The 14,423-nt window shown below is 52.3% G+C and overlaps 1 protein-coding gene across 23 annotated transcripts in view; it reads left to right on the forward strand.

The window, feature by feature from the left end:
* Positions 1-14,014, forward strand: part of TCF4 (transcription factor 4) — a 224,452-nt gene extending 210,438 nt beyond the window's left edge. For 17 of the 23 annotated variants that reach the window (XM_051642456.1, XM_051642454.1, XM_051642466.1 and 14 more), the window contains 5 exons: positions 9,111-9,246; positions 10,227-10,389; positions 11,939-12,168; positions 12,923-13,067; positions 13,556-14,014. In XM_051642456.1, the coding sequence (XP_051498416.1) occupies positions 9,111-9,246; positions 10,227-10,389; positions 11,939-12,168; positions 12,923-13,059 (666 nt within the window). In that variant the 3' untranslated portion in view covers positions 13,060-13,067; positions 13,556-14,014. The remainder of the gene's footprint in view (positions 1-9,110; positions 9,247-10,226; positions 10,390-11,938; positions 12,169-12,922; positions 13,068-13,555) is intronic. The other 6 variants (XM_051642453.1, XM_051642463.1, XM_051642473.1 and 3 more) reach the window with 3 other exon arrangements.
* The last annotated feature ends 409 nt before the right edge of the window (positions 14,015-14,423 follow it).

A 14,423-nucleotide genomic window follows, 5' to 3' on the forward strand; every position in this document is an offset into this window, starting at 1 on the left:
TTTTTTTTTTTTAATTATTATTATTATTATTATTTTATTAGCAGCCCAGTAAGGAGAGAGTTTAAGCATTTCCTAATTTTTAGCAGGCCCCTGGAATTTGCTGAAGGCCCTGGTTCTCATTTCCCCTCTGCCGTGAGCAAACCGAGGCGCGGTAATTCACACCCTTTAGAAACACACGGTGTGTTTCAGGCTGGTTTACAGCAGACTGGCTTTAGTGGTGAAAGCCCAGAGGAGCTGCCTGCTCAGCTGGGCTACAGCAGGAGAAAGGCAGCAATAAAGTCTCAAAAGAAGGGTAAGTTTCAAGTCGCAGCCCTGGGATGCAGGAGCTCAGGGGGGAAACCCTTGCAGGGTGTCGGGTACAGCTGCCTTGGCTGAGCAGGGGAGGAATTGGAACCCCAGCGTCCCTCCCAGTGTGCCCAGCATCCCTCCAGTTTGTCCCAGCCACAAAGCCAGAGTGCAGCAACTGCTCACCCAGAGCTGGTCCCCTTGTGGGTGCGTTTAGGGGTGGTGGAAATTGGGGTGACCCACGAATGGAGCAGGGGAGATGGAGTTTCAGGTTTCCCATCCAGGCCTGGGTTCTGCAAACACACTTTCCTTTATTACCATGAGTCGTCCCGTGAGGGCTGTTCATGATGTTGATGTTAAGCATGTGCACGAGCATCGATGGGACTGAAAACGTTGTAATCACAATGGAGGTGACCTCCCTTCTGCAGGCAGGTTGAGGTGGTGCAGAACCACCCTGGACACCCGCAAAGAAACTTGTGGGAAGAGGCACAAGTGGCTGAGAAATGGGGCTGATGTGGGAAGGGGGTTTGTGGTCAGGCTGCTCATGACATTCCTGTTTCTTTAAGGGTCCTTGAGGCCAAAGTTTTCCGAGTCACATGTCAAGGTAAAAACTTGGGGTTTCGGGTGATTTAATCTGCCCATCTCTGTCTCTCAAGGGCATGAGCTAAGCGTGTACTTCCAGCTTTAACTGTGAATTTCCTGGCTTTCCACACTTCCTGTTATTTCAGAGGTTGTGTGGATTGCAGGGGCTTCATCATAACCTTTCAAATCAAAGAGCAGAGAACAGCAAGGTCCTAACTTTTGCAGAGAAATCCTTGAAATCGCACAGTTCTTGTGTAGTGGTGCACAAAGAGAGTGACAAAAGTAATTTCTAAAGCAGAAAACAGTTCACATTATTTTTTAAGATAGCTCAGAAGCCCGTCAGGCAGCCTGCTGCACACTTCTCACGAGGGCCCACAGGAAGAGAGCGTGTTCGTGTGTATTTCTATTTTTCTTACATCCACATTAAATTAACTTACGGAATTTTCCACCCCTAGGAATTAAAGTAGCAGCTCATGAAGTAATTCAGTTATGTCATTCGTATATAAACAAAAGGAGTCGAGCGACTTGGCGTTGTTTGAAAGACAAGATTTGGCTTTTGCTGGGTTGTCTTGCTGCCTTTTTCTCTTCTCAGTTTTTAGCAGAGTTGTAGCTGCTGGGCCTGTGGTTTGTTTTGCTTGACTGGGTTTTTTAGTTAGCAGGTATAATATAAATAATAATAAAAAAAAAACCCAAACCTGGACAGAATGACCTTAATGGAATGAAATCTGACATAACAGGCACCAGTGTGGGGTTTTTACATAGCGCCATTTTCTGCCTAATTGGTTGACATTCCTAGTGCCACACAATTACAGCCCTTATCATATTCCTAAATTATTTTGGAGCTATAAACTTCATTCTGACCAGGAGAGAAACCACTGACCAATATTTAAACGGCACCTTTTCTGGAGAGCGTTGTCCTCGCACAATGCCCCCATTCATTACCGACCAGCTAATTAGGCAGATGGTTAAAAAGCCCCGTTGATATTTGGTTTCCCAGGTTTCCTTTCTGCCTCGCTCGCTGCCTGCGAGCGCCACGTGGCCGGCCTGGCATGTGCAGGCTCCATGGGAGCAGCTGGTTTGGGTTTAAAAACCCACTTTTGGGGCAACGTTTGAATTGGGTTTGTGGATCCAAGGCAGGTGCTGGGGAGCCAGAGGAATCAGAATGCTAGGTTGGAAGGGACCTCAAGGATCTTCTGGTCCAACCTGGGTTGGCAGCACTGCTGCCCTTCCTAGGAAGGCAGTAACAAGGGGGGTTCAGCCACCCCATGCTTGGGATGGGACCCCCCACCATCTGGATTTGGAACCCAAAATCATAGAATAAATGAAAATAAAGCATCCAGGCACAGGGACTTGCTTGCAGCATGGTTTCCTGCCCTCCCTCCCCAGCCCTTCAGTGGAGAAGAGTTAATATTGTTAATCCTGTACTTTAGGAGCCTTTATATCTCCAGATTTAGCCAATACTTACATGAATAATCATCTCCGTTGGAAAGAAATCGCAGTGCTTATTTCAGGGGCTTCCCTCCTCCATGGCAACCCGCTTCTCTCCAGAATAGGTGGCCACCACTTGGTTTCCCCTGAAAATCCCTGAATTCTCTCCCATGGTGGCAAAGCAGAGCCAGGGAACTGGGGGAGATGCGATGATGGGCTGTGGTCTGCCCAGGGGACGGGGATTATCCTGGGAAGCTGAAGGAGAGGCTGAGGGAGCAGCTGGAAGTTGGCTCTTCCCACCTTGCGATGCCTGCTGCCAAACCAAACCTCCTCCAGACCCCAGGAACCCCCTGGGATGCTCCCGTGGCCTCGGGGCAGGCACGCTGCCACCCAGCCAGTGTCCCAGCCCCTCCTGGAGACGTGGCACTGGGACTTTTTTTCCATCAGCACCTTCTTCCCCTTCCTTCTGCCTGCAGCTCCCCTTCAATGGCTTTTGCACACAACTGGCTCCCAAGCAGCCCTTTCCTCGCAGCCTCAGCGAGCTGCTTAGGACTCAGCCCTACTTTTTTTTCTGCAGGGAAAAAAAGTGAACTTTGCTTTTCTTTTCCTGATCTAATGCCACTCTCAATGTCTCTCTCTCTCTTTTTTTTTTTTTCTTTTTTTTTTTTTATTAAATCCTTTCTGTTGCTTTTGATCTTATTTATAGCTGAGCCACCGCTCATATGGAAACTATTACTGTATAGCGTGGAGATGAAAGACTTTGGTGCAGTTAAATAAGAGTGAATAATTTGGACCAATAATACACACATACAGTGAGAGACCATTTGTGTCAGCGTGCCCTGTGCTGTTCCCTTTTTATTATAGCAGGAGAGGTTTGTAAGGGCTTTGCACAAATCTGCTTTCTGTCAGGCTTATAAATTTTGACGATACGGAACACGTGTTAACATGCAGCACCTTACAACTTCCCTGCCTCATGTTTTTATTTATCTAATTGGATAACACAAGGTCATCATTTTTAAAAGGACAAAGCGTGTTGCTGGTTGTGTTTATTCATGATATTGGCATGTTAGGAATAAATCTCTTCCCAGCTGTCGCCCAGAGCTGTGATCCAGGCTAGAGATGGTGGGTTTTCTGTTGGATTTAGGAAGTGAAGTGTGGATGTGGATGCCACCTGGCAGCATGGGAAGGGTTAACTGGAAGGAAAGGGATGCAACACTCATAACTTCATAGGAAACTTTTCCCTGCTTTTTACAGCTTGGGTCTGCTCCTTTCCTTGCCTGAGCTTCACATGCCCATCTGCAAGCGATGAAAGAGACTTTTGTGGGATTCACTTTGGGGTCAGGTGGGGATTTCCTTGCTCCAGAGAGTAAAGATTCCATCACACAGAGTGAGAGGGAGGACTTGAGGGAACTCCAGCCCCGAGGCAGCGCTTGGGGCAGGCCAGGTGTTGCTGGGATTTCGTGGAGAGGGTGCATGTCAGAGGCACCAAACCCGGTTTCCGTGTCGGTGGGTGCCTGGTCACCCCACAGACACCTTTTCTCTTAGTCTTTCCTGAGAACAGAGCATCTTCCAAGTCTGCCAGTGGTGGCAGAAGCCCCCAGGTGTGGTTGGCACACAGGGGTGGGGGTGCTGGTGCCCTGGAACCCCCCCTCACCTTGTTCCTGCTGGACCCGCCTCCTTTTGGGATCATATTCCTGAGGACTGAAGTGCCAGGTTCAGTGCAGTGCAACTTGACATGGATGACACATCCATCTGCCGTGCAGCAGAACAGTGATGTGAAAAAAAGAAGGGAAAATGCACTTTGTAGGATGAGGCTCAAACTGGGAATTTTCTTCCAGCATCCCAGCATCGCTTTCTTCATCTGGGCTAAGGTACACATCATCAGGAAATGCTGAGTATTCAGGATTTAATTTCCAGCTATTTTTTGAAGCAGCTTCCCGTGTCACGATGCACGTATAGATAGAGCAGATAATCTGGAACTCATACAAACCAGCATAACCAGAAAAACCTGATGTTTGTGCTGAATACAGGATATAGAGATGAAAATGCCAAGAGAAGACAAGCTCTAGCCTCCTTCCAGCTCTTAACGTTTTTAAAATGCCATAAAAGACTTCATGGAAGTGGGAATTCAGGAATTGTCTATCCAGGTTTTTTGGGCTGGTTCCATCAGGCTAGTACCTCCAAAGAGACCTGCCCTGCCAGGTCTGCAGAACCATTTTGATCCTCTCTCTGATTTTCATCCTTGCATATTGGGATCAGCCTACCTGTATTTATTCATCTCCCAGAAGCTTTTTTAACCTTAAGAACCAAAGCCCCCCCAGGACTGGGGCTTCTCCTGGTGTTCCCCTTTGGCCAGACGATCCCAAGCAGACTGAGCTTCACCCGTGAGGATGCAACACGTGGGCTTGGGACCTGCGTGTCCCTCTGATGGTGATGGCAGAGGGGAAATGAAGGCAGAGATTTGCTTCCACCTCCCCGGCACATTTTAGGAATTGTTGTTTGTTGGGGTGGGTTGTTTTCTTTCCCAATCCAGTCTGCCAAGTGCTGCAGTAGGGCCCTGTTTAAAGAGATGGAAAGAAATAAAATATTAATAGAACTTCAAAGTGAGTTTGATTCTCTGAAGATAAGTATTATTTACAGTCTCCACTCCCAGGCTGGGGGGAATGATTCCTATCTTCTCTCCACCTCAGGGCAGAGCTGGGCTTTGTGCACCAGACACACCGGTGGCCCCGCTGGCTGCCAAGAGAGGGGGAGGCAGAAGCTGCAGCATCTCCTGTGTCCCCAGGGAGGGTGGGACCTGCCGACCCCCCCAGCTCTAGGTGTTGCTTCTTGCTGTCCCTAACGCCTGGTGCAGGGTGGGCTTCAGCCTGTAAGTCACATCCCCTCAGAGATGGTGGGTTTTGGCCACGTTGGGCACTGTGGTGGTGGGGACCACTTGGTGTTGGGGTAGTTTTGATCTTTTCCTCTAGCAGACCCACAAAGGTGTTTGTAGCCTGGTAGAGTTGGATCTGAAGTCTTTTGGTGTCTCAGAAGATACGCTGTGTGTGGGTAACAGTGTGATGGGGCTGCCTGAGTCTTCTTGAAAGCAATTGAAGCTGGAGAAATAAGTTATCCAGGAAAACACACTGTGGAAAGGCCATTGCAAGGTGGTGGTTTGTGTAGCTGCAGTGGTAGGAAGTGTTGGTGTTTTGGATGTGCTGTGGCCCTGGCAGGATGGTGGGTGGGAAGGGTGATGCAGCCTGAGCATCACCCCATCCCAGGATGTCTGCCTTCTACCCGGGGAGGGGGGGAAACGGGCTTCACACCCATAAGAAATGGTCTTTTTTCCATGTAGGGATGGACAGAGGTTGGGCTTGCTCACCAAGCCAGCCTGGAATTTGCCAGTTGGCAGGAAAACAAGTCTCAAGAAGCAAGATAGATCACATGGTGGGGTGTAAGAGAGAAGAAAAGAGCTGATAGTTTTGGTCAACCATAATGGAGGTGGTCTGGGGGAGGAGGTGGGCTGTCTGTCTGTCTGTCTGTCTGCCGAGGTCATGGATGGAGCCTGGGGAGTCTGGCAGGGATGCAGAGTGAGATGTGGCATCAAAGCACCTTCACAGCTTCCAGTCATGGTTCAGAAGCTCTGCTCCAAGGAGGGTAGTTGTTGGCCAACCAGAAGTCATGTCAGTTGTTTCTTTGTCTTTCTCGACCTCAAAACTAAGTTTTTTTGTCTTTTGGAGAATCACAGAGAAATGTACCTGGTAGGGCAGTTGTGGAGGTGGTCGGGGTGAAACCCCCCTCGTGGCAGGGCCACCTTTGGAGGCAGGGCCAGCTCCTGGTTGGGTTGCCCAGGGTCATGTCCAGCTGAGCTGGGTATTGCTGGGGATGGAGAAGATGTTTTCTCCACAGTAGGTGTTTTCTTTCATATGTGTTGCAAAAACCTTCTATTTCTCCTCAGAAGGATGTCATCAGGATTTTATTGTGCTCTCTCCATTGAGGTCTCAGGAAGTGGAACTGCTGAGGAGCTCCAAGCACCCTGTGACAACTCATTCCCTTTTAAAACCAAATAACAGCAGTTCCAGCCTTTGCCTAGTGCCACACGTTCTTCAAATTAAAATGTCTCAACAAGGAGAGAGTTTTTGTCTCTGCTCTCTTACACTTGCTCTCGGGTATTTGCATTCTGTCTGGTAGTAAGAGATTTTCTCGAGTTCCCCTTGGCAGGATTCCCTTTTATCTTTCTTCCTGCGGTCTCGACTTGCTGCTAACAATTATCCTATATTATCTTGTAAGTCTGATTAGAAACATCCCTCCATCTTTTTATCTGCCCGAGTCTTTATTTTTCAAGTCTGAGGAGTGATTCCCAGGTCTCTGCCGGGTTTATCACCCCGGGCACCCCAGCGTCAGGGGATGCACAGCCTGGAGGAGGAAGAGAGCTGAGTTTTCCGTGTGGACAACGTGTCTGTCCCTGCAGATGTCCATGTAGGTGTCACTGCCCTGGCTGCGTTTCTATCAGAGCAGCTCCTGACAGCTTTGCTCGTCACATCCTGAACTCCTTTAATTAATGAAGGAGCAACCTGGATGTGTCAGCGAGCCCCAGCCAGGGCAGGGGTGGCTGCGTCTCCAGCGCTGTTGACTTCTGGTGGTGTTCAGGGAGTGTTCCATAAAACCTTTCTTACTGGAATACCTGGAGTTATGGCGTTGGCAGGGATGGTGCCCCTCTGGATTTGGGACTCGGTGGTTGGGGAAAGGCAGGAGCACTGATTTGGAAGGGGCTTCTCAGGCTGGAAAGGCAGGTGACAGGTTATGGGGGGGAAGTGCAGCTCCTGCTGTCAGAGGCACCGCTGGCGTTAGGGGGGGGAGGCAGGGAATGGCAGGTCTGCTCCCCTGAAATGAAAGCCAAGTGCCAAATTGAAATTCCTGCCGGATTTCCAGTGGCGGTGGGGGAATTGAGAAGCCCACAATTAAGCATATGGGCATTAAGATAATTGTCAGATCTGTTGGCGGACGTGATGGAAGACAGATGGGGAGGAACCGGCGCGCTGGGCTGCGGCACCCGGGAGGCAGCTTGACGTGTACCTGCTGGAGCTGCTGCGCTGCCTGGGCACGGGGCGGGGCAGCACAGCCTCCTGGGCCTGCTGGGATGGGCTGTGCCATGATGGGATGTGTGCTGGGATGGGCTGTGCCATGATGGGATGGGCTGTGCCATGCTGGGTTGTGTGCTGGGATGGGCTGTGTCATGATGGGATGTGTGCTGGGATGGGCTGTGCCATGATGGGATGTGTGCTGGGATGGGCTGTGCCATGATGGGATGGGCTGTGCCATGATGGGATGTGTGCTGGGATGGGCTGTGCCATGATGGGATGTGTGCTGGGATGTGTGTTGGGATGGGCTGTGCCATGATGGGATGTGTGCTGAGATGGGCTGTGCCATGATGGGATGTGTGCTGGGATGGGCTGTGCCATGATGGGATGTGTGTTGGGATGGGCTGTGCCATGATGAGATGTGTGCTGGGATGGGCTGTGCCATGATGGGATGTGTGCTGGGATGTGCACTGGGATGGGCTGTGCTGTGCTGGGATGTGTGCTCGGATGGGCTGTGCCATGCTGGGATGGGCTGTGCCATGATGAGATGGGCTGTGCCATGATGGGATGTGCACTGGGATGGGCTGTGCTGTGCTGGGATGTGTGCTGGGATGGGCTGTGCCATGAGGGGATGTGTGCTGGGATGGGATGTGTGCACTGGGATGGGATGTGCACTGGGATGAGCTGTGCCATGCTGGGGTGTGCACTGGGATGGGATGTGCACTGGGATGAGCTGTGCCATGCTGGGGTGTGCACTGGGATGAGCTGTGCCATGCTGGGATGTGCACTGGGATGAGCTGTGCCATGCTGGGGTGTGCACTGGGATGGGATGTGCACTGGGATGAGCTGTGCCATGAGGGGATGTGCACTGGGATGGGATGTGCACTGGGATGGGCTGTGCCATGCTGGGATGTGCACTGGGACGGGCTGCGTGCCAGGCTGCGTGCAGGGGTGCTGCGGGCAGTGCTGCACACACAGTGATGCACACGCTGCGTGTGGGGATGTGCACGGAGATCACAGGGTGTGCGTGGTGATCTGCATGGCTGCGCGGTGCTGAGCGCGGTGCTGAGCGCGGTGCTGCGCTGTGCTGTGCGGTGCTGAGCCCGGTGCTGTACTGTGCTGAGCGGTGCGGTGCTGCGCGGTGCTGTGCTGCGCGGTGCTGTGCTGCTGCTGCGCGGTGCTGCGCGGTACTGTGCTGCGCGGTGTTGCTGCTGCGCGGTGCTGTGCTGCGCGGTGTTGCTGCTGCGCGGTGCTGTGCTGCGCGGTGCTGCGCGATGCTGAGCGGTGCTGCTGCGCGGTGCTGCTGCGCGGTGCTGAGCGGTGCTGCGCGGTGCTGCTGGGCTGTGCTGCGCGGTGCTGCGCGGTGCTGCGCTCTGCTGCGCGGTGCTGCTGCGCGGTGCTGCGCGGTGCTGCGCGGTGCTGCTGCGCGGTGCTGCTGCGCGGTGCTGTGCTGAGCGGTGCTGCTGCGCGGTGCGGTGCTGCGCGGTGCTGCGCGGTGCTGGGCTGAGCTGCGCGGTGCTGCTGCGCGGTGCTGGGCTGAGCTGCGCGGTGCTGCGCGGTGCTGCTGCGCGGTGCTGCTGAGCGGTGCTGCTGCGCGGTGCTGTGCTGCGCGGTGCTGTGCTGCGCGGTGCTGCTGCGCGGTGCTGCGCGGTGCTGCTGCGCCCTCTAGTGAAGCCCCTCCCGGGGCCCCCTCGGGCGGCCGCGCAGCCGGTGCCCCGGGCGGGGGTCTCAGCGCTGCCTCTGTCCCCTCGGCAGGTCGGGGCGCACCGCGAGGACGGGGTCACCCTCCGCGGGAGCCACTCGCTCGTGCCAAACCAGGTCCCGGTCCCGCAGCTGCCCGTGCAGTCCGCCACCTCCCCGGACCTGAACCCGCCCCAGGACCCGTACAGGGGTGAGTAGCGGCTGCCTGGGACGCCCAGCCCGGCTGCAGCATCCCCAGGGATGCGGGCGGGACGGCGGGGACCCGCGGAGGGGGGTGCTGGGGAGCAGGACGCAGCGCAGAGCGTGGCAGGTTTGGTGCAGCTACGGAATTGTGCCAGCAGACCCCTCGGGACAGGGAGTTTGGGTGTCACCACCGCTTTGAGCAGGGCCGGTGGGAGTGTGGGAGCGCTGCAGGACGCAGAGCCCAGGGGGGGAGCTGAAGGGGAAGCTCAGCCCCACCGACCTCCCGGCTCTGGCTGGCACCACAGTGCCTCTCCTCGGCTTCCCAGGTGTGTTGCACTGCCCTGAACATGCCAGATTCCTCTGCAGGCCCGTTGCAAAGTGGTCTTGGAGATGACTAAAGCCAGAGGGCATTCCCGGGTCTGTTGTTATTCCAGGAGGAGCTGATTTTCCCATTAAAGCAAGGAGGAAAGAGCCCAGACTGTTATAGAATCTCAGAATCCCAGACCTGTTTTGGTTGGAAGGGACCTTAAAGATCATCCAGTCCCACCCCTGCATGGGCAGGGACACCTCCCACCAGCCCAGGCTGCTCCAAGCCCCATCCAACCTGCCCTTCAGCACTGCCAGGGATGGGGCAGCCACAGCTTCCCTGGGCAGCCTGGGCCAGTGGCTTGCAAAGTCTTGCTTGCAAGCAGAGCTATTTTGATTATTTTATGCAAATCACATCTGAAAGATATTTTTAAGACAAAGGAAAAGTTCTGTGGAGACTGGGGAGCAGGAGGAGCAGCTGGGCATCCTGTGCTCCCTGCCACAGAGCAGAGCCAGACCTCCAAGCCCTGGCTGAATCCCTTCCTCAGGAGCTGCCGCCCCACATCTGGCTCTGCCCCATGGCTGGGGTTTGTGCCGTGGGTCACCCTGCACCAGGGGCAGGGGACACGGGCCCAGCCCATCCTGTTGGTTGAACATCCCCTCCCGTGTGTTTTCCCACAGGAATGCCAACTGGACTGCAAGGGCAGAGCGTCTCTTCGGGCAGCTCCGAAATCAAATCCGATGACGAGGGAGATGAAAACCTCCAGGACACCAAGTCTTCTGAGGACAAGAAACTAGAGGATGACAAGAAGGATATCAAATCAATTACTAGGTCAAGATCTAGGTAACAGTATATAATAGTGTCGCTTCATTTAATTCCTTTACTGGATTTTGATGAAGTGAACAGAACAGGAGGAAACTATGAGGTTTTTTCCTGGCAGGTAAAGCCACAGCCTGAGTGGAAGGGCAGGGCTGTCCTGGCTGCACCCAGTGCCTTTCTGGTACCTGTACACCAGGATGTCCTCAAATTCCAACAATTCACAAATTTGGACCCTGAGCAAGTTCTCCACAATCCATAAAGAATTATGTTACTCTAAAAATCTCTCAATTGGGCTGTCCCTCTTCTCTGCCTGTGCTGGAAAATTGAGATACGGTGTTGGAATGTCACCTCTTTAAAATGTGCCCAAGAGCTGATCACACCTGTCTCTGAACTAACAGCCTGCTTTTCCTTTACCTCTGAAATAAATCAGTCACTCCCTCCATTGCTGCAAGTCTCTAGGTTCAAGGGGAGCATTTAGAGGGCTTTACTTTTTTTGGCAGTATTCTTGAATACATTTTTGGGAAGTAGTAGTGAAGTCGTAGCTGGGAACCCACACCCATGGTGAACGTGACCCTGAGCAAGGGACAGGTTTTACTTGTGTCCCTTGAATGTCACCTGCCTCCCCCTGCATCTTCCAGGGGATTTTTGTTCCCGATGGAGTGGCAGTGTCCTCCTGCCTTGTCCGTGCCTGTGGAAAGAGGTGAGAAGTGTCTGAGCAGAGGAGCTGGCCCTGGGAGGGGCTCTCAGGCCTTTTATTGCCTTCACCTCTCTTAGGGCTGGAGCAAATATCTGACACTTGACATGTTCTCTGGGTAAATGTGTTGCAGAGACCATCTGCAGAGGTGAGGCTTGTGTGTGCTCAGCAGGAAGAAGAAAGCACCTTTACGCTGATGTGAAGCCATGATAGTTCTTGTTCATCCCACCAATAATCTGTTGCTTATGCATATTCATGTTGGCTTTGAGGCTTTTGTGGGCTAGCATTTTTTGCTTTTGACATGCTTGCAGCTTTAAAAGGTTACTCCTGGTATTTAGTTCTAGGTCTGAATCGGTGTTGTTAGGGCTGCTGAGGATGTATTGCTCCATTTGCATAACCAATTCAAATTACAGAGTGCCGGTGACTCACCAGTGGATGTGTTTTCAATTGGAAATCATCGTTTTAGCTGGATAGAAAGCAGTTTTGTTGCAGAGAGAAGGCAGGAGTTCACTGTGGGGCCCTCCACAGCCATTCATTACTTTGCTGGCTCTTTGCCCACAGGTGCTTCGGTGCCCTGTGCCCCATGTGGGGAGCACGTGGGACTTGGGTGCTAGAACCTCTATTTTTTCTTCTTTTAAATACCCAAAGTCCTGCCTTGCAGATTGTGAAGCTTCACTACAAGCCAAAGCTTTACCCAGCAAAAAATTAAAGGGGGACTGAATTTTGCACAGGTTTGGTGGACGAGGAGCAGCAAATCAGAACTGCTCAGAAGTCTGTCCATGACTGACAGCCCTGGTCGTGGACAAAGTCTGTTGAAAATCTTTGCCCTCCTTATTTCTCACATCATTAGAAAATGATGTCCTCCTTTTTGTCTCCCAGCAATAACGATGATGAAGACCTGACACCAGAGCAGAAGGCTGAGAGGGAGAAGGAGAGGAGAATGGCCAACAACGCGCGGGAGCGCCTGCGCGTCCGGGACATCAACGAGGCCTTCAAGGAGTTGGGCCGGATGGTGCAGCTCCACCTGAAGAGTGACAAGCCCCAGACCAAGCTCCTGATCTTACACCAGGCTGTGGCTGTCATCCTCAGCTTAGAGCAGCAAGTCAGAGGTCAGTGTGCCACCAGGTCTCCTTACGTCCCTCGTGGGCTTCGGCGGTGCCAAACACACCTTTCTGGAGCAGGGAAAGGCTGGCCAAGGGCACTGGGTGCTGGGGAGAGAGGAGAGACCTGACCCTGGTACCCAGAGCCAGAGAGAGAGGCAGGAGCGCCCAGAGCCAGCCAGGGAGAGAGGAGAGACCTGACCCTGGTACCCAGAGCCAGGGAGAGAGGCAGGAGCACCCAGAGCCAGCCAGGGAGAGAGGAGAGACCTGACCCTGGTACCCAGAGCCAGGGAGAGAGGCAGGAGCACCCAGAGCCAGCCAGGGAGAGAGGAGAGACCTGACCCTGGTACCCAGAGCCAGGGAGAGAGGCAGGAGCACCCAGAGCCAGCCAGGGAGAGAGGAGAGACCTGACCCTGGCACCCAGAGCCATCCTGACCCCTCCAAGCACTGGTGTTCCCCTGCAGCTCCAGGGCTGCTGGTGTAGGTCCTCGGCAGCCTGGGCACGTTCTTCAGCAGGATCTAAATTCAATATTGAGCTTGGCTACTCCACAACAAAGCAGAAGCAGGGAGGGGGTTGCAGAGCTCGTGGATGGAGTTTACTGCATTTCCCTGACCAGGCTGCATCCTTCAGCCCCCTAAATTCCTGGAGCAGGACTGGGACAAATAATTGTGGCTTCCTTATTTTAAACGTCCAGGCCCTGAACAGCCCGATCTGGTATTAAAATGTGAATGTTTGAAATGGCCTTTTGCTTCAATTTGACAGAAAGAAACCTGAATCCTAAAGCAGCGTGTCTGAAAAGAAGGGAAGAAGAGAAAGTATCTTCAGATCCTCCTCCACTTTCCCTGGCAGGACCCCACCCTGGGATGGGAGATGCCTCCAATCACATGGGACAGATGTAAAAAAAAAGGCAAGTTTGTTCTCGTTCCGTGATTCTCAGCCATGCGCTGAAGGGGTGGTTGGAAGGGACCTCTGGAGACCATCTAGTCCAACCCCTCTGCTGGAGCAGGATCCCCTAGAGCAGATCCCACAGGAACACGTCCTTAAGGGTTCTGGAAAGTCTCCAGGGAAGGAGACTCCACAGCCTCCCTGGGCAGCCTGTCCCAGGGCTCTGTCACCCTCAGAGTCAAGAAGTATTTTCTCATATTCAGGTTAAACCTCCTGTTCTGCTCCAGGGGGTTTCCCCAAGTCCAGCCCCCATTCCAGGGTGGATCACCCCCGGGGTACTGCATGGGGGGGGGGGGGGATGTGCCAGCCCACCCCTAATAACCTGATTTTTGGGTCTCCCTGGGAGTGCCCTTGGTTTCCAGAGCAGTGTTTGGTTGGGTTGCTGGAGGGGGGGGTAGAGTCATACCCTTCCTTCTCCTTGACTGATGAGTTTTTTTACTTCTTCCACAGGTCCAAGTTGCCACATTTCTTCATTTAAGCAAGAGACCACTTCCTTAACAGCTGTATTATCTTAAACCCACATAAACACTTCTCCTTAACCCCTTTTTTTGTAATATAAGACAAGTCTGAGTAGTTAAGAATCGCAGACGCAAGAGATTTCAGCATTCCCGACTATTACGACCGAGAAAACAAGCAAACAAAAACAAAACCCCAACAAAACCAACCACAAAACAAAACGACAGACAAACCAGAACCAACCAACCAACCAACCAACAACAAAGTGCAACTTGAGGGACGACTCTCTCTAACATATCATGCAGAATGTCTAACGCAGTATGTGACGAGCTGTACGTGCACAGCCTAGAGACTGAATGGCAATCCTCTCCACACTGTGGGACAATGCATTTGTGCCTAAACTTCTTCTTCTTTTGGAAAAAAAAAAAGAAAAAAAAAAAAGGAAAAAAAAAAAAAAAGGGGGGGGGTGGGGGAAAAAAAAAAAGGGAAAAAGAAAAAAAAAAAAAAGAAGAAAGGGACAAAAAAAAAAATAGAATTAATTTGTAAGCCTGGGGGGGGGGGGGAAGAAAAAAAAAGAAATAAAAAAAAAGAAATATTTAATTTAAAATTGTAAACTTGCAATAATGAAAAAGTGTACTTCTGAAGACAAGGGAAAACCAGAAACAAAACGAAGCGAAACAAACAAAAATGAGCGTTTTTGTTGGTGTGCTAGACAGCTAGTGTTTATACTTACTGGATATTAAAAGGGAAGCTTTGCTGCCCAGATATTTACGAAACCAGCAAACGTCCTAACGAAAACTGAAGCGATGACATTAGCCATTCCTTAGGGTAGGAGGAACAGATGGATCTTATAGACCTATGA

Source organism: Apus apus, chromosome Z (assembly GCF_020740795.1).
Source record: "Apus apus isolate bApuApu2 chromosome Z, bApuApu2.pri.cur, whole genome shotgun sequence".
Lineage (NCBI taxonomy): Eukaryota > Metazoa > Chordata > Aves > Apodiformes > Apodidae > Apus > Apus apus.